The sequence below is a fragment of the Cinclus cinclus genome, chromosome 3 (genome assembly GCF_963662255.1).
Source record: "Cinclus cinclus chromosome 3, bCinCin1.1, whole genome shotgun sequence".
NCBI classification, from domain to species: domain Eukaryota; kingdom Metazoa; phylum Chordata; class Aves; order Passeriformes; family Cinclidae; genus Cinclus; species Cinclus cinclus.
In genome coordinates, this window is record NC_085048.1 from 109,673,697 (window position 1) to 109,692,576 (window position 18,880).

General features: G+C 51.4%; 1 protein-coding gene across 1 annotated transcript in view; it reads left to right on the top strand.

Moving 5' to 3' along the window:
- LOC134041997 (serine/threonine-protein kinase pim-1-like) overlaps positions 1-17,658 on the top strand; it is a gene marked incomplete at its 3' end in the record, with an annotated part of 132,133 nt that extends 114,475 nt beyond the window's left edge. The window contains exons 2-6 of the mRNA XM_062489070.1: positions 16,063-16,158; positions 16,252-16,302; positions 16,531-16,900; positions 17,089-17,265; positions 17,540-17,658. Coding sequence (XP_062345054.1) covers positions 16,063-16,158; positions 16,252-16,302; positions 16,531-16,900; positions 17,089-17,265; positions 17,540-17,658 — 813 coding nt within the window. The remainder of the gene's footprint in view (positions 1-16,062; positions 16,159-16,251; positions 16,303-16,530; positions 16,901-17,088; positions 17,266-17,539) is intronic.
- Between the last annotated feature and the right edge of the window lie 1,222 nt (positions 17,659-18,880).

The window sequence follows — 18,880 nt, forward strand, 5'->3', positions numbered from 1 at the left end:
CAGAAGGAGCACAAACTGCCTCCTGCAGGCTGTTTGCTGCCTGCAGGAAATACACAGCAGATAGTCCCTAGTGGCTCTTGTCTTTCCTTTGGGGGTAGCCTGCCTGTGCTATCATCCCAGCTAAAGTGACATAAGAAGAAGGGAGCAAGGAATAATAATTGGAATGCTCTTTTCTACTGATGCTATTTCCACGTTGAGAACTGACCAGAATTGAGCCTGGGTTGTTCCGGCTTGGCTTGGTGCTGTGGCAAAGCAGCTTCAGGAGTTTCCTCAGGGAGTTGCAGAGTGCCTCAGTCCTCAGGGCTGGGGGAAATGAGGGCGCTGGGACAAGAGAGGCCCCTGGGGGGTTCCCTCCCGGTGTAGCCATTCCCACTGGTCGTCCCTGTCTGGCAGGGAGTGGGAGCTCTGCGGCCTCAGGAACCTGCCGCTGGCTGTGCTACCTGTGGCACTTGGGAGCTGGCACTGTGTGGGCAATTGTCAGGTTTAGCCTGGAGCTGTGCCCAGCTGGGGGGGCTGGGAGAAAGCAAGGAGCCCAAGGAGGCAGACAGCAGGGAGGTGTGTGAGGCAGTGCCAGTTTGCAGCACATGGAAGCCTGGCTGGGAGCTGGGGCTGCAGGCCGCTCCATGGCGGGGTGCCTTGCCCGGGGCTGCAGCGCTCAGGGCTGACCCTCTCCTCACAGTGACCTCGCAGACGGCCACTGGTGCCGAGCGCCGACAGGAGCTGCTCCGTGAGCGTGGGCACAAGGACACAGCCTCTGCTGACCCACAGCAGTCCTTGCTCCAGGCACTCTCCTGGCTGGGCAGCGATGACTGGTAAGAAAGGCCCCGGTCACTCTGTCTCCCTCTTAGCGTTAAGGAAGCTTACAAGTGGATCTTGCCAGTGCCTCTGAGCCCCGACAGCCCAGAGGGCAAAGGACTCTGCTGAAACCACTCCAGAGCAGTGAGAGGATCAAGATTTGAGAGCAGCCTTTGCTTGGCCTCGGTCTGCAGCTGTGCTCCAGCTGCTGCCGCTCTGTGCTGCTCCCTCGCTTTGCCTGCTGCTCCATGGAGCTGCAAAGGAAGTCTTGAGGGAAGAGAGGAAGCTGTGGGATGAGATGATTTGCTGGCTGAAGGCAGCAGCAGGATGGCAGCAGTTTTGAGTGTAGAGATTTGGGTGCCTTGGGGCACTGGCCCAGTGGGACTGAGTAAGATTTCTCTCTGCTCCCAGTGCTGACAGCAATGGCAGGTGACAGGGTCTCCCTGTGACCTCCTGCATGTGAGTCCCAGAAGCAGCTCCAGGGAGTCGCTCTTTCTGAGAAATGGACTGATTTGTGCTTTCAAATCCCCAGCCTGTCTTTACTCCTGAAAGGCTCATGGCAGAAGGGAAGGAGAAAGCAATGAAACCCTCTAGGAATCTTGGATTTTTGAATTCAACTTTTTCCTTTTCACTGCTTCGTATGGGCCGGAGGTGTTTTGCCAATACTCAACATGTGTCCCACAATTAGACACAGAGAGAAGGAGGCCCAGAGGTGGTAACCCTACGAATGTTAGGTGATGCTGGTTAAGTTTTTGGTGATATTGGTTGTGATATCGGGGTTAGCATAAACTCACTGTTGGATGCTTCATTCACACAGGGGTACGGACTCCATTCACACTGGGATAAGCATGAAAAATCTGCCACATGCATCTCTTTGTGCAGTCACATTTGCTTTGCAATTCTCTTCTGCTTCCTCTTCCCCCTTTTTGTTTGGTGCCCTTTGAGGTACAAGAGAGCTTCTGCAGGTGTGGGGGGTCCCGGTGACTCTCAGGGGTGCCCGTGGGATCGGTCACCAGCCCTGTGCTGCAGCCCTGATGCCTCACACACCTTTCTGTAGCTCAGGGCTGCCTAGAGCAAGTGCTGAGAGACAGAGTTGTTTACACCTTTTAAATAACATGTTGCTGTAGTGGGCATTGTTTTTGGTAGGGGATTCTGGGAAAAGGCAGAGTTTCAACTGTTCTTTCCCAGGCGTGGAATCTTATGGGACACCCTGCTGCTCCTTTTCTGGGGAATGTGGAGGTGGAGTGGAGTGGGTGAGACACAGGCCTAAATTGTAGAGTGGAAACTCAGCTCCAGAGTGCCAGTGCAGAGTCTCACTGCTGATCTGCCTGCTGGCACTGCCAAAGAAGGAACATGCCCCAATAACAGCCCAATGGGATTGTGTCTCAGGGACATGCACAGGGAGGTGACAAGAAACAGGAGCATGACCCAGTCTCACAGCTTCTAGGAAACTGTGTCATAGGGACTCCATGGGCCAGACATTTCAGAAAGGCTGTCTTGTAAAAGAGCCACAAATGAAGACACTGAAACCCCTCTATTTGTCTCTTGGATTTGTGTATGCTTTTGACAGCCACAGCATCCTGCGGGAAGGAGCTCCACAATTTCATTAAGTACTCCTTGAAAAGCACCTCCCATTGTTTGACTGAGCTGCCAGCCTGGTAATTTCAGAGGGTGCTGCCTAGTTCTTGGGTGGAGAGAAAAATCCATCTTTTTGGTACTTGCCTTTCAGGGAGATGAAGGAGAAGGGACTGGTCAACATCAAACTCCTGGCTGGGTCCCATTCAGAAGTCCTGCTTTCAAGGCTTCCTGACATTTGCTTGGCAGTTACCAGTGAGGTGAGAACACTGTTGTGAACTGTGCCCTGTACTTCATACACAGTGTGTAGAGTAGCTATGTGCTTGTTCATCTCCATGTGTGCTCAGAGACTGCCTTCATTTCTCTTTTTAGATCTTATATTTCTAATGTCTGTCAGGTTTCTATGGGATTTGTATGTAGATGTAGTTGTATTCACTGGTAGGTCGGGTATCTGACACTCATCTTTGAGTGAGCTGCCATTATCATGAAATGTGCAAATGCAGAAAAAGATACTCTAATTATGTTATTTTCAGAGTCCTAGTCTCTGCCCGAGCTGTCATTCAACACTGCAAATTAGTCTGTAGGCCTGAGCGTGTGTTTTCTGTTTCCTGGCTGAGTGCTTCAACTGCTGGTGTTGCTTTTTTAAACAGGAGCACGTGACTCTTTTATCTTTATGACTGACGCCTTTATGGTTTGAAAGCAGCCCTTACTTTAATTTGGTTCTTTGTGTTTCAAAGAAAAGAGCCTAAAGGGAAAGCAGTTGACATTAAAGAAGGCTTAAGTAGATACTTTATGAAATTTCTTATTTTTAGGCCTGTTACATGCAAGTCTGAGGCCAGATATTGGTGCCAGTGGAAGTGTCATGCTGTGCATGTGCTCTTCTGCTCTTATTGTGCTTTTATGTTCTTCTGGACACAGTGGGATGTGTTGTCATTTGCTGGGACGTCTGTCTAAGGCAACTGGTTTTCTTTCCAAGGTCATTCTTATGTTTCCCCTCTGACTTCCCCAGGTGACCAACCTCCGCTCAAAGGTGTCCTACTCGGCCATTGTCACTCTGGGAGAGCTCTTTGTGACCTTGAAGAAGGACATGGACTCTGAGGTGGATGAGGTGGCTCGGGTCCTTCTGCACATGGTGTGGAACTCGCCAGAGTTTGTTGAGAAAGCAGCCAGTCACACCCTGGGGATCATGGTGGAGAATGTGACTCCTGCACGAGCAATGACTGCTCTCCTGGACAGTGGAGTCAAGTAGGTTCTTCTTCTTTCAGTGATATTCCTCACCCTCTAGAGTGCTTGTGGGTGGGGGAAGGGATGAGAGAAAGAATGGGAATGGTGGGAGGGAAGGGTCCTGTATCCTGCATCTTCTGTCAACTCAGTGACTGGATTCTCCAATCCACCTCATTTCTTTCCTCTTGTCCCCTATTTCTGCCCTCCCTCAGCCTATGAGTTCTCAGAATGAAAGAGCTGTAGAACATGGGAAGTTGGACGAGGCCATGAGGATGATTAAATCCAGTTCCTGGCCTTGCACAGAGCCCCCCAAGAGTCACACCATGTGCCTGAGATTGTTGTCCAAATGCTGCTTGAACTCTGTCAGGCTTGGTACTGTTGACCACTGCCCTGGGGAGCCTGTTCCAGTGTCCCAGGCACCCTGTGGGTGAAAAAGCTTTTCCTGATATGCAACCTAAACCTCTTCTGACTCATCTTCCCTCTGCTTCCTGGAGTCCTCCCAGTCTGTCAGAGTTGCCTAGATGTGGTGAATGGTGGGGAAGTGCAAGTGCCTGCAAAGGCTAAGGATAGAGCCTTGTGCTTCTGTGGGAAGAGGGACAATTGCAATTGCAGCTATGAGTGCTCTTTGATATTTCACTGCACTAAGCACAGAGGCCCTGGGAAAAAACATGCATCCTCATGATGCCATTAACTGGAGAAATAAGGAGGGTACTTGCTGGGGTATGGAGCACCTAGGGGAGAATGTGCTGGCTGTGACACAGCCGGCACAGCAGGTGCAGCTCCTGCCAAAAGGAGTCCTGAATGACTGTCCTGGCCATAGAGCTCTACTTTCTAATCAAACTGGTGTTTCATGTTAGCCTTGAGATGATGAATCACTGCACATACACCTTCACAGGCCCACTACTATGGGATAGCTGATGCAAATGCTGCCTTAAGTGTTTGTGCTGAGCCTGATAATTATCAAAAGACACTCTCTAGAACTGGACAATCTGGGTAAATTGATTGCCACACTTTCCCCATCTTTGCAATAGGATAAAACATTCAGATGTACCCCTTGCCAATCCTCACAAAAGAAACAGGCTGCATTGCTGCATATTCTGCAACTTCACGGCCCACAGTGTGTTTTCTCTGCATCTGTATTTTTCCAAAGCTCTGCAGATTTGGGGATAAATGGCTGGAATGAGCCTCAGTCCTGCTGCAGCTCTGTGTAATGGGTGCCTTCTGATAGGTTAGCATGAATGGTCTTTCATTTCTAAAGAATTCATATGTAATCTAATTTTTTATCTTTCTCAGTGGAAATTGTGGCAAAGACACTGAGTATCAGGTCGTGCAGGGAGACTGAATTCCTCCGTCTTCCTTGCAGACAGTCCTTGTGTCCAATGCTAATTTGAGTTTCTCTGAGGACAGAAGCTTCTACAGGTGTCTGAAGCTGCAGGGAGAAGCCAGGCCTCCTTCCCGCAGCAGTGGCAGGGAGCACGCTCTGGCCAAGGCCTGTGCTGCTGTTGCTCCTTCTCCCTGTGCCCCAGTGTTTGCTCTCCTCTTGCCAGGAGCCGCCACGCCCAGGTGCGGAAGTGTGCGGCGCAACTGCTGCTGTCCTTGATGGAGAAAATTGGAGTCACGAAGCTCGCAGGCACACCCAGGGCTGAGAGGCTGGCGCACGCGGCAGGGACGCTTGCTCAGGACTGCCACAAGGACACAAGGTAACCATCTTCATTTCACCTCCTCACACAGGAAAACTGCCTTGTGTCTGTCTAGAAAGGTAAAACCACAAAAGAGTGGTAACGAAAGGAAATATTAAGTTACCTCACGGTGTGGATAAGGGCCATAGAGGCATGGAATACCCGGAGTTGTATGGGGTCCATTGGGGCCATGGAGTCCAGCTGCCAGCCATGTGCAGGACATGCCAAGAGTCACTCCATGTGCCCAAGAGCATGGTCCAAACACTTCTCGAGCTCTGTCAGCCTTGGTGCTGTGACCACTGCTCTGGATTACCTGGGGAAATGACTGTAGTGGGTAAGCTGAGGTTGTCCAGCAAGAAGGAGCATTGCCAACTTCCTGTGACTTGAAGGATTCTTTCCTGAGATCAAAAGAGCTCAGATTTGGCAGTCAAACAGTTTTGTTTGATCTTAGGTGCACAACACAGAGCCAAAATGTTGCCTCATGTTCATCACTGAAAGACCCAAAGCAGATCTTTCTCGTTAACTTAAAACTTTTCTAGAAGTATTTCAGGGCTAATGTATTCAGTCTGTCTAAACCTCTTCTGCAGCTTTCTAGAATGCTGTTGTCTGTGGCTCAATGACCTCTAAATTTCTTCTTGAGGAAAACTGGTTTCCTAGTGGCAAAATCAACCCAAGCCACCCAAATCCCCTTACTTTGATGATTCAATTAATAGCTGCCAAAAATACAGGAGCAACTAGCTGCTGCTCTGCACACATATAGAATAGTCAATAGGAGGCCTGAGGTGTTTTGTGCTGGATTCTCTGCCAGTTAATGGAAGGCAAATTATTGAGCAATGGCAGCAAGGTACTTCTAATGGGATCTGACAACAAAACAGATGTGTTTCACTTGTTCCCTGGGATCCTTTGATCCCACAGAAGCACACCCACAGTTTCAGAGTGAAATGATATTTTTCTCTCACTTTGCTGAGTAGGTAATGCCATCTCATGCAAGGATTGCAACGGATGACATTAAGGTATCAGCCTCTTCTGTTAACAGGTTTCCTTTGTTTGTTCGATATCCTTCCTTCCTTCCTGGAATCCTTCTTTCCTTCCTTCCTTCCTGGAATCCTTCCTTCCTGGAATCCTTCCTTCCTTCCTGGAATCCTTCCTTCCTTCCTGAAATCCTTCCTTCCTTCCTGGAATCCTTCCTGGAATACTTCCTTCCTTCCTGGAATCCTTCCTTCCTGGAATCCTTCCTGGAATCCTTCCTTCCTGGAATCCTTCCTTCCTGGAATCCTTCCTTCCTGGAATCCTTCCTTCCTGGAATCCTTCCTCCCTTCCTCCCTTCCTCCCTTCCTCCTTTCTTCCTTCCCTCCTTCCTTCCATAGGCATTATGGACAGGAGATGGTGAAGATGTTGATAAATCATCCAAAATGTAAAATGCTTTTGGAGGGATCCATTCCTGCCTGTGACCTGGAAGATATTCTGAGAAGAATAAAGAAGAAAGTAAGTGCTTGGCAGGAGAAATGTCTCCTTTGTGCAAGTATAGCCACAGCTAATAGGACATCAAACATACCTAATCTGTCTTTATCTCATTCCCCTTCTGCTCAATCATTTTGCTCCTGGGAATGAGCTGTTAATCCCCAGCCTGTTCATCTGCAGACCACAAAGGAGCTGATATTCTTAGGGGAAAAGTGGGGCTTTGAATATTTTGACTATTGGTCACAAAGAGGAAAGGGGAAGAGGAGAAAGTGGGTTTACATTTAAGCATAACTCCCCACCCTGCTGTCCCTGCTCTGCTCCCAGTAAAGCAATGAAGTGAGAAAAGTGCTTCTGAGGAGAACAGAGTCTTTGCAAAAGACACTGGAAGCAGTAGTGCCAAGAGAATTTCCAAAACTGCAGCAGATGTCCCAGTCAATCCTAATTGCTACAATTACCGTCTGTCTTTTGGGAATACTGCCCTGCTGTCAAGCCCTGTGGAGCTGGAAGAAGCTTGGTGAATCCAGCAGCATCCAGAGGAAAATCATTTGTCTGGGGGGGGACTTTCATTGTTTTTATCTACGTTATAGAAGGGAGCGTGTCCTTTGTGCACAAACAGGGAGAGCGAGTGTTGAACCAAATCACCTTCCAACAAAATTGGCCCACCCCAAAGAGTCCTAATTTTTCTGCTTTTTCCTATAAGATCTCTTGGTGCCTACAAGTTTCCATTATTGCCATTTATGCTCGAGACTCATGAATTGGGGAGTTTAAACTGCTGCTCACTATGGCAGCACCCATAACCTGCCTTGGGCTATTGCAAACAAAGAGTTGGCATCACTGAATCTCTGGTCTGTTTCCTTCTGTAGGTTTGCAAATATTTCCCTAAGCCTTGGTAGCAGTGATCCTGGTTCTAACTTGTGTTTTTAAGCAGACGGTTTCCTATTCTATATTCTAAATGTTGGTGGGGTTTCTCTGTGTCCTTGTAGGGGATGGAAGAGCAGAAGGGTGAATGCCCATGTGTCAAGAGCCCTGTGAAGATGAGGAGCCATGTCTCAAAGAAGCCCCAGGCCACATTTCCTTCTAGTCAACGGTACTGAGCACTTTTGTTAGATGTGACAAAGCACACAACAAGCTTGACATTTCTCTTCCTCAGGAAAATCATTCTGGAGAGATGGCCTGTGCCACTGATTCTTTCCTTTCCTACAAATTTTCTTTGATAAAAAATGCCTATATCTGCATTAATAATATTTGTAGATTGTCTCCCGTAATGATTGTCTTGAAGTCCATGCTGTTTCCAGAGCCTCATGATTCTCTAGCTTGAAATCACATCATGAGTAAATCACCTCTGGATGTTTTGCTCACAATTATCTGCAGGTATTATCACCAACAAGCCATCATTTGGTTTTATTTTCCAGGGTGAAGTCGACCTCGGATGGACGCCTCCTACACCATCCAAAAGTCCAGGTCACGTTGCCTCCAGCTGTGGATGAAATGGAGATGCTCCAGAAGCTTTGTGATCTCCTGGAAGCCAAGGGGTTTGAGACACGGATGGAAGGAGTGGCACTCCTCCTAGACCTGTGCAAAAACAGCCCCAAGCTCATCACCACAAACATTGTCCAAGTATGTAGGGTATCTTCACTGTTCCTTCCCTTCAGCTCCTCTCCCAAGCCTGTAGCAATGAAGTTAATTCAGTCTGTCTTGGCACTACATCCTGCCTTGTTGGGACAGGCTGGTCCCTCTTACCCAGACAAATTTAATTCAGGTCCAGCATGCAGGACAAGTTCTTTCAGTCCAGCTGTATTTGTCTGGCAGGTGCCTATTGATGTTGTTCATCACATGATGACAGAATTTTCCACTGCCCTAACCTTTGCTGTCTCCTACTCCCAGCTGGGTTCAATGAAAGGAATCCAGCCACTGAAAGCATGGCAATTCTTCTCTTGATGAAAAATGGCTTTGGATGGGGAAGAGAAGTATCAGGCTGGGTTGGTATAACCCAAATATTTTTACAGAGCTACTTCTCCAAACTCCATCCTGTCTTGCACAAACACAACTGTGGCTACTCATTTCCATCCTTGTCTCTATTGCACTTGGTAAAGATGGTGTGTAACCTTCTCGGGTATTGAATGCTCATTTCTACATCCCCTCTCCAAACAAGGACATTTTAATCCAGCTTTCTTGCTGCTTGTTCTCTTCACAGATTTTTGATCATTTTGTCCTGAGAATATCTGACACGCACAAGAGAGTGAAGCAGATGGCGCTGGACGTGCTGGCAGAAATGATAGCCATCCTGGAAGATGCCTTGAACCCCGTGATTGTCCGTTTAGTGGAAGGAATACTAAAGAGCCTGAACTCAAAGGATACCAGGGTTCATGCTGCAGCTGTGAAAGCGCTGGAAAAATCCGTTTCTCATTTTGGTAAGGCTGACATGGACTCTCCTCAACTGTGTCTCTGCCTCTCTGACACAAGAGAACACTGAGTGCCATGAGAGCTCTTGTTGCCCGTGGAACACTGCAGCTGACATCCACCAGAAGCTGCGGGGGTGCAGTCCTTAGGCACCAGTCCCCCAAGAGGCTTGAATGTGCATCAGCATTTCCCACAAGTGCCAGGAGCCCTTGGCTCTGTGCTGCTTGTCTGGAGAGGAGGTCCTGGACTACAGCTTTGCTACAATTCAGAGGCAAAGGGGATTTTGGAGTTTGCTTGGACCCCATTAGAGTTCCCAAATGAATAGCTTTGCTGTTGCCATGAAGGGACACTGGCCCATCATGGCTCCTGCAGATCAGCCCCCTGGAAGGCTCCACATTATAGGCAGTAGCTGCCTCTGTTCCACCTTTCCCATTTGTCTTCTTTTTTCAAATGGGACACTTATGATTCACCAAGTGCATTTCCTTAAAACAAACAGATAGAAATCCAGCTGTCAGTGATGTCTTGTTCCACATGTTGTTTTCATGGGGCAGGATGGCTGTGGCAAATACCTACACAGGCAAGGACTGCTCTAAATTCCTTTGTCACAGAGATTTATGTCAGCACTGAAAATGCTGCTCGGGAGAAATATGCCTGACAAATGGAGTGTTGAAGAGGCAGATCTTCAAGGGGAGTTTCCACTTTCTCCACCTCAGCTGCTCTGTGAACTCCTGAACTGCCTGACTCTGTGCCTTTGTGTATCCCAAGTCTGGGCTTCTTCCTGTTTGCTCTGGAGTTCAAAACCTTTTCACTGCTTACGTGTGATTGAACTCTTGAGGTCCTTGATCTGAAAGTTTAACATAGCTCCAGGTCCAGCAGACAACTTTGCATTGACAAATGTGAACGGAGAGGTTTTCTTTGGGAATTTGAACCCCCCTCAAGTAGGCTGGAAGGAAAGAAGTACATCAGCAGAAAATTACTTGATTTTATAAATTGGGGCTGCCCCTGCCCTTCCCCTCCCCACTCTCCTTTCTCCTAGGACCTCAGAAGAGTGAGCAGAAACGTGTGTTTCTCTTGTAGATAAAGTAGCACTGATGAAAGAGTTCAGCCACCAATGGAGTCAGCTGAGTGGCCAAGCTCTGCTGGATGTGACAGAGCGTATCACAGGTATGGCCTCTGCTAAGCCAAGAGGTCTCCCCAGGGAGCATTTCCAGGGCATTCCTGGCAATAGACAGTAGAGTACTGCTCCAAATCAGGAGGTGCTGAGCTTGTCCCTCCTGCCCAATGCCCATGGCAGCTGTGTTTGGCAGGTTTTCCCTGGCTGCTGCAGAGGTGTGCAGTACCTGGCACGGGGGTGGCGCTCGGCCTTGGGGCCGAGCTCTCACTGGGGCATCTCAGAGCCCACCTCCAGGAAAGGGAGGGGTTAAAAATACCCGAGCTGGCTCTTCTCTTGGGAGCTCAGGGTCATCTCTGGTCCTTTAGGGAAAATGTAGCAAGTGCTGTTTCAGGCAATCCGTTTCTTTTGTCCTCACAGAATTCTCATCTTGCTCTTGAAAAGTTTTGAGACTGAACCCTGCAGTGCCTGGGGGTCACAACTTAGGTCAAAACTCAGCACCCAGATTAGGGGCACGGATTTGGTGCAAGGCAGCCTTTGGGGCCAGAGGGGCAGAAGCAGAGTGCTGAGGCTCCCTGCCTGTGCTGTCAAAGTGGCATTGGACTGAGCATTTCAGGGTGTGCAAACAGTGTCTTCCTGTGTCAGTGCTGTCCAAAATGCTACAAATGCAGCTGATAATTGATTCCTCAGAGGAGCTTGCTATGTCAGCAACAGCCCAGGATTGGAAAAGTGATAATCTCTATATATAGTGGACAAGATGATTTACAGCCTTGCTTTAACTGGGTCTAAATGCACTGCTAAGTGTGCCAGCATCTTTAAATGCAAGGTTTCATAGATGTTGTGTCTTCTTCAGCAATCTCAAATGCTCAGTGTTCGGTGACTGAGAATGTCAAAAGCCCTTGAAAGGGCATTGGGATAAAGTAGATGTCTAGGAAGAGGGAATTTAGTTTTGGGGATAATTTGATCTCTTCTTCAAATAAAGGAAATAAACATAAATTAGGACTCTTTTAGGAAGAGCAGATGTTCTCTCTGAGATTTAGTGGGAACAAACAATGTTTTCTCAAGTTCCATTGTGACCAATGTCTTGAATTGGATTTTAACTGAAATTAACACCCATTTTGAAATGGATGCCATAACCCTTTTCCTGCTTGGCAGAATTGGTTTTGGGCACTTTCAGGAACTGTTTAAATGTTGATGATTGCTGGTGGATTACGAGCATAAAGAAAATGAAGTCTCTTCCACCACAGAATTAGAAGTGGTTACTGCATAACATTTTGCCTGATCAGAAAATATGAATGGTGTCCAGAGCATTTCAGGTTTTGATGTCTCAGCCACATCTGCCATGCAAGGAGCCTGTTGGTTGTCAATTTTTTGTCTGTGTTTGACAAAGTTCAGTTCAGAAATTGAGCAGGGAGTAGGCTTCAGAGAGAAAGGGAGAAGACACTCGTGTTGTGGTTAAATTTCATTCATCTGTGTTGCATTTTTCTCTCTACATTCTACTATTGCAGTGCACATTGCAAGAAAAATGCCATTAACATTGGGAGGGGGAATGACATTAAAATGTGGAGATGCACAAATGCCACAGCAATGAGGTCTGGGTAATTACCTAAGACACCCTGAGGTTTGAAGCAGCTGTTTGTTGGAAGGCACAAAAGCATTGTGCCAAAGACAGCAGCTAGTCACTGATGTTTCTAATCCAGCTGTCAAGCAGCACCCATGTCTGGTGGGCTGGAGTTTGGAAGTGTGGTCTAATAGTGCCCTTTGCTGTGTGCCACTGAGCAAAGGGAAGAGCCAGATTGGATTCTGGCACTTTGACATCAAGGGTCACAAAGATGGAATTGTCCTTTTTCTTAGAAACCTTTCAATTGAATCTCCATGGTGCATTTCCAAATCTTCAGTGTGGGTTTAGACAACTTCCTAATGGAAATGAAAGGGAAGTTGACATTTTAGTCATTCTTGATGTTGAAACAGGTTGTGAAATGATCCAGTAAAGGTACAAGTTCTGCCACAGGTGCAAGTATTTGTTTGGAGACAGTACTCCTGAGGTGTTGTTGGTTCTATTTTGGGGAGGATCAGCTGCTTTGGCCATTTCTGGATCGTTGGGCTCTGTGTGCTATTTCGCTGCTCTTAGGCAGAGAGGCTTCCAAGAAGCAAATCTCGAGGTGGATCCTTGTTTGCATTAAGGTTGTTGTTTCAGAAGCTTGTGTCTCTGTCCCGGCAGTGCTTGTGGAAGGGGTTTATGCCAGGAGCCCTGAAGTGGTCCAGCGCTACGCCCTGCCCGTGCTCTGGTCCTTCCTGGAGAACAAGGCGCTGCCTGTCCGCAGCGCCAATGTGCGCACGGTGGTCACCAGGCTCGCCTCTGCCCTCTACGAGGTGATGGGCACCAAGCTGAAGAAGCGTGCTGCCAGCCAGCCCCCACATGTCCAGGAAAACCTCTCCAACATCCTGGGCTGGTGAAGGCTTGATGTTCTCCAGCAAGTTGACCAAGTGCTGAGATGGACACCTGCGCTTCTGACCTTTTAGCTGGGCCAAAATTGACAAAATACTCAGGAAGGGTGTGCATCTGCCACTGCTCTCTCCACTGCCCTTCCTAGTCATGGCATGCTCAGGGGCCTGAAGACACTCTGGATTGAGGACAAAGTGAAGGACTAGCATGGCTCAAGCCTCCCACCGAGGTAAGGTGGGAGCTGGGCCGCTCTCTGGTGGGAGGAAGGGTCTTGTGCCAGCCTGGAGAGCCTGTGCACATTGCCAGGGAGCAGTTGTGCCCTGCAGGTGCCCCCTGCCATGAGCTGTGCTGCTGCCAGTGCCCCGTGGAGCTGTAGGGCTGCTGAGCTATGGGGCAGGGAGAGGAGCAGGAGGCTGCATGTGCAGCTGAGCCATTGCTGGGAAGCACAGGGCTCTGGGCTCCCTGCTGTCCCAGGGCAGCCCAGAGGCCAGGGAGTTCCCCTGGGAGATCTGTGGAAGTGGCTCAGGGTGTGCCCCTGGCCTGCCTCCAGAGGGTGATGGTAGGAGAATGTTTCCCTGTGCAGCTATTTATGAATTTCCAAGAAATGTGTTCTATGAAATATGGAGCTTCAGATGCTTTAGGTTTGCATTGCAGCCTCTGTTACATTTTGTGTCTCCATTTTGCAGACCTGCCTGGCTCCTGTGTTTCCACCAAGTTTTCTCTGGACATTCTTTTGTGCATTTACCCACAAAGTCCTTTCCTGCTGTCCAGAAGAGCTCTTTCCTCCAAGCCCAGGAAGAAGCTGCTGCCTATCCCAAGAGCGTTTGAAGACAAGGATTTATGCATTAGCCTGTATAGTTCCAGATGTACATATGTTCTGATAGTTATCTGTAGGTTTCAATAAATATATTTAGATTGTATCTTAATAATTTTGTTGTTATATTTTTTATTGTGTATATTTTTGGTGGTATGTTTTGTTTTTTTATATTTTATAGTTTTATATTTTTTCCCATTGACATGCTAAGGATGGCCAGGTCCTTGAGACCTTGAGATGGGGAAGGGAGAGCCTCCCTTTTTTTTGGGTGTTTCTCTGGGAGGGCGGGGCCAGTGTGGGGAAGGAGGCCAAGGCCACGAGATTCGAAGCAGGTAAAGGAGCGTGGGGGGGCAGTTACTGGTACTCACCTCTTTTTGGCTCTGGAAGGAGGAAGGCAGCTGGAAAACCTCACCGCGCCATCCCAGTGCCAGGAGCTGCCTCTTCTGGTGTTGGACCTCACACCCCTGCCAGGATGCTGTCCTGCTTCAGTTTGCTATCTCCAAGCATCCTGTTGGAGCACCGGGACCGACACTGCTCCAAGGATTCGTGAGCAGAGTCTCTCCTCCACCCTTCCCATCTGGGACACAGCTGCCATCACCCCCAGCTCTCCTGCAGCTGTGCAGGGATCCACACACCTGCCCTGTCCACTGGGAACCTGCCAGAGCTCACTGCCAATGGCGATGGTAACTGCACCAGGGGGGAAAAGAGCACACAACCAAAGGAACTGTGACTGGGTTCCTGTTAATTTCATAGTTATTGTTGTTTAGATTGGCCTTGTTGTATATTTAGTAGAGAACTGTTCTTCCTGTCCCCCTGTCTTTCACTGAGAACCTCTTGATTTCAAAATTATACTGACTCAGTGGGAAGGATTTTACTTTCTCCATTTCAAGGGAAGGTCCTGCTTTTTCCCTAGCACACATCTGTCCATTCAAACTAGGATACGGAGCATGAGGTGCAGGGCTGATGTGTGAAAGCAGGAGGATCTCCTCCAAAGTAACTTGTTTAATTGTCCATTTTATTACTTCTCTATTTACTCCACACTACTAAGGCAAGGCAAGCTTTGCTTGCAGGCAAAACAGGCATGGGATACACTAGGGTCCCTTGCAGGATCAGCAGGGCTGGCAGTGACAAAGCAGGCAATCTGCTTCATGGTGAGCCACTACACAGCCGCATCCCAATGTGGGTTTAAGTAGCATGGTATTATGGAGAACTCCTTTTCTGCATCAGATACTAAAAGAACGTTCACAGCTTCTGGTGGCAGTCAGCTGGAACATTCCACAGGCAACACGAGCTCTCAAGGCACTCAGTGTTCTCTAGTGTCAGAGGCAGAGACACAGTTGAGGAGAGTCCATGTCAGGGGTCAGCCTTCCCAAACTGAGCAATGGATGCTTCTGCCACTAACACTGACAGGAAATAAACAAACAAAATTTCTGTGCACACCAGGGCTACGTGTGGATTAAATTATTTCTGTTTCACATCCCGGCCAGAACAACATCGTGGTCAGAATATCATTGTTCCTAGATTCTCTAACACTAAAAATATTGCTGGAGAGTTTTTGTCATTCCCATAGATTTGGTGACATCCAGACACACTTAACAATCCATTTGGGTCCAAGTTCCATATTGCAGACGATGTCTTTGGGCAGCCTGCAAGTGTCTCAGCAGAGAATGAAAAGGGATGACAATACTGACACGATTTCTCTTTGCTACTTGAAATTTAAAAGCTCCGCTCCAGCCCACACTGGCAAAATTGTCAGAAGAGGCAATTCTTCCCCACAAAATGCTTCATCTCACTCAAACAAGAAAGCCACAAGCCAACAGTCTTCTTTACGCCTCCACTGCTTTATTTGGCTATTTCTCTAATAGGAATTAGCTTCATTTATTCTTACTTTGCTTCCTGTGTTCCACGGGGCGCGCGGCGGCTCCTCCGTTGGGTTCGCGGAGGCAACGGCAGAACGGCCGCGCGCTCCGGCGGCTCCGCAGCAGCAGCAGCAGCAGCAGCGCCTGTCTCGATCGGTTTTCCGCTCGAGTTCCCGCTCGCCCTCCGTGCCCTTCTCCCTTTCAGACTCCCTGTGATCCCGTTCAGTCCCGTCCTTGTTGCGCCTCTCCCAGCCCGGCTCATGCCGCGCCCCGCAAGGCGGCCGTGGGCGAGCCAGCCCCCTGCCCGCCCCTGTCGGGCACGCCGCGGTGCCGCCTCCGCGGGGCTCAGTCCGTACCGCCCGTGGCACCTTTTGAAGAGCCTGTGGACGAGGTCCTCGCTGCGCTGGTGGCGGTGGTGGAGCAGCAGCGTCTCTTGGCTCCGCCTGGCGCGGGCCCTGGCGCTGGCCCGGCCCCGACCGAGGCCCCTCCCGCGGTTCCGCCCACAGCTGGCCCGCAGCCGCCCGGCTCCCGCCCCGCCGCCGGCGCATTCCCCCGAGCGAGCCTCGCCGCCCGGCAGTTCGGCCGCCGGCCCCGAGGCGCCGGAGCCCGGGGCGGCTCGGGAAGCAGCGGCGGCCGGGGCGGGCGGGTGCCCCGGGCAGAATGCCGAGAGCGCGGTGCCGTCCGCACGGGCGGAGAAGCCTCCCCTGGAGCAGCTGTACCGGGAGGGCCCGCTGCTGGGGAGCGGCGGCTTCGGCAGCGTTTACGCCGGGACCCGGCTCGCCGACGGCGTCCCGGTAAGAGACGGGGCCGGCTCGGAGCGGGGAGGGGGGCGGCGAGCGGCGGGCGGCGGGCGGCGAGCTGAGCCCTCCGCTCGCCTTGGCTTGCAGGTGGCCATCAAGCGAGTGTCCCGGGACCGCGTCTTGGAGTGGGCGCGGCTGGTGAGTGAGCGGGGCCAGCGGGAGCAGGCGGCGGGGCGTGGCGGGCGGGGTAAGGCCAGGCCCGGCCGGGTGGGAGCCGGGACGCTGCGATGGGAGCGAGCGTGGAGCGAGCGGGGGCCGCGCAGCGTCCCGGGCCATGGGCAATGGGAACTGCGGTGGCGCCGGGCAGCGGGTGGCGAAGGCGAGCGCAGCATCGGCGCCGCTGACGGCATGGCGGCTCCCCCGCAGCACGACGGCGCCCTTGTGCCCCTGGAGCTGGTGCTGCTCTGGATGGTGTCGTGGCCCGGCTTCCGCGGCATCGTGCGGCTCCTGGACTGGTTCGAGCTGCCCGACGGCTTCGCGCTGGTCATGGAGCGTCCGGAGCGCTGTCAGGACCTCTGGCACCTGCTGCACGCGGGGGGGTTCCTGCCAGAGCCCGTGGCGCGGGCGCTGTTCCGGCAGGTGCTGGGGGCCGTGCGGCACTGCACCAGCCGCGGCGTCCTGCACCGCGACATCAAGGCCGAGAACGTGCTCGTTGACCTGGCCACCGGCGAGGCGAAGCTCATCGACTTCGGCTGCGGCACCATCCTGCAGGACACGTTCTACACCCAGATGGCCGGTGAGCCCAAAGCCGGGGCCCAGCCGGGCAGTGGAGCTTCTCCCCTGTGCTTCCCCAGGTGGAACACACAGGGAGGGAGGGAGGGGGAATGCTGCTTCAGCCGGCTGCAGCCAAGTTGCATTTTGGCAGGAGGTGGCTGGGAGGGAGCAATCAACATTGGCCTGATGAGCTGTGCCCGTGTGCCATAGGAACGCGGGAGTACTACCCACCGGAGTGGATCCTCTTTGGCCGCTACCATGGCCAGCCAGCCACCATCTGGTCCCTGGGCATCCTGCTCTATCAGCTGGTGTGCAGGCACCTTCCTTTCAAAAGCAGAGAGGACATCGTCCGGGGACAGCTCTTCTTCCCGCCCCGGGTGTCTCAAGGTGGGGATGGGCCTTCAAGGCACGGGAGCAAGAACGGCTTTGGGAGAGGCCAGGGGGCACATAAGTGTCCTGCTGTTGCAGCTGGGGAGGAGGTTCATCTCCTGGGCTGAGCTGAACGAGGTGGCAGGTGTACCTCTGCTGCTCTCTTCCAGAAGAGAGGATGGATGGGAAGCTGTGCGAACAGCTCTGAGCACTCTTAGTGTGCTGTGGGCACTGTGAAATCTGGGAGAGCATGGACAGGAGCTGACCAGCAGTTTCTGGTTTCTCTCTGCAGAGTGCCAGCACCTGATCAGGTGGTGCTTATCCATGGACCCTGCAGACAGGCCATCCTTGGATGACCTTTTAGAACATTCTTGGGTGCAGAAGCCCCACCTGGCCCAGGAGACAGCAGAGATCCATCCCTCTGCACAGTAGAATCCAGGATGCCCGCAAGCAGCAGCTGCTCGTGTCTTGTGGCTCTCAAAGAATTCCCCAGAGCATTTCCCAGTGGCCCTGGCATGGAGCAGAGAGCACAGCCAAGGAGGTGCTTCCTCAGGTCCCCGGCGATTTGTGGAGGGAGCGGCTCAGGGCTCCCCATCCTATTGGAGAAATTGTGGCACAGTGCAGTGAAGTTGCCACAGAGTGGAAAAGGGGAAACATCCCCCTGCAGCTCAATGGCCTCGTGATGTCCCCGCGAGCCAAGGCACATCTGGCGTGTTCTTCTGGAGATCAGCGCAGAGCTGGAGAACGCCGTCCTCGAGCTGGCCACTGGCAGGGCAAAGCTGATGGGCTTTGGTTGCAGCCCCTTCCTAGAGGACACGCTCTGCACCCCGACGAAATCAAGATGAGTCCCCAGGCGGTGCAGGGGTGGGGGGATGCTCGTGCCTCCAGGCATGGCAGGGCTCAGCCTGGCCACGTGCCGGAGGTTCCCCTTGGGGTGGCAGTGGACAATATTAATCTTTCTGCCAACTGCTCAGCTGCTTTTTGGTGGGGCAGGGGATGGATGTTGTGGAAGGGGAGCCGGCTCCTGGCCTCGCTGACAGCTTCTTCCTGCCAGCATGGCACAGGCTGGGGTGGGGGCATCCGGCCTGACAAAAGCATGCATCCATGGGGATAGGGAGCAGCAGAGGGGGACGGGTTCTTTAGCCATGGCCCAGCTGCTCTGCTTTGCAGGCCCTTGAGGAAGGGGTGGGCATACAGGTGGGAAAGGTAGGGTTTTTCCCCACCACTGGAGAGATTTTAGTATCATAAAGAGCGGTCAGACCTTCCCCAGGCCCGTGAAACGGTGACAACCTTTGGTGCTTTTTCTTGTTTCCAGGTCTTGTTTTGAAATGACTTTCATGCAATTGTTCTTTGTTTTTTCCAGAAAGATTGCAGCTTGTGTCCAGACCAGATGGAGAAGCACCGGCACCGTCCGTGGAGTGCATCCCATGCCGGTGCTAGCCGGGGAGGGTCCACGGTGTGGATGTCCCCTGCAAAAGGATAAGGACCTTGTGTGGGATCGGCTCCTCTCCTGGCAGCAGGTCTCCAGAGGTGGGTACCCGGTTCCACAGCTCGGGTGGCAGAAGGGCTTAGGGCAAACGGCAGCAGGCACACGAGAATGTCGCTCTTGCAGCTGCTGAGGAGGTTGTTGTGC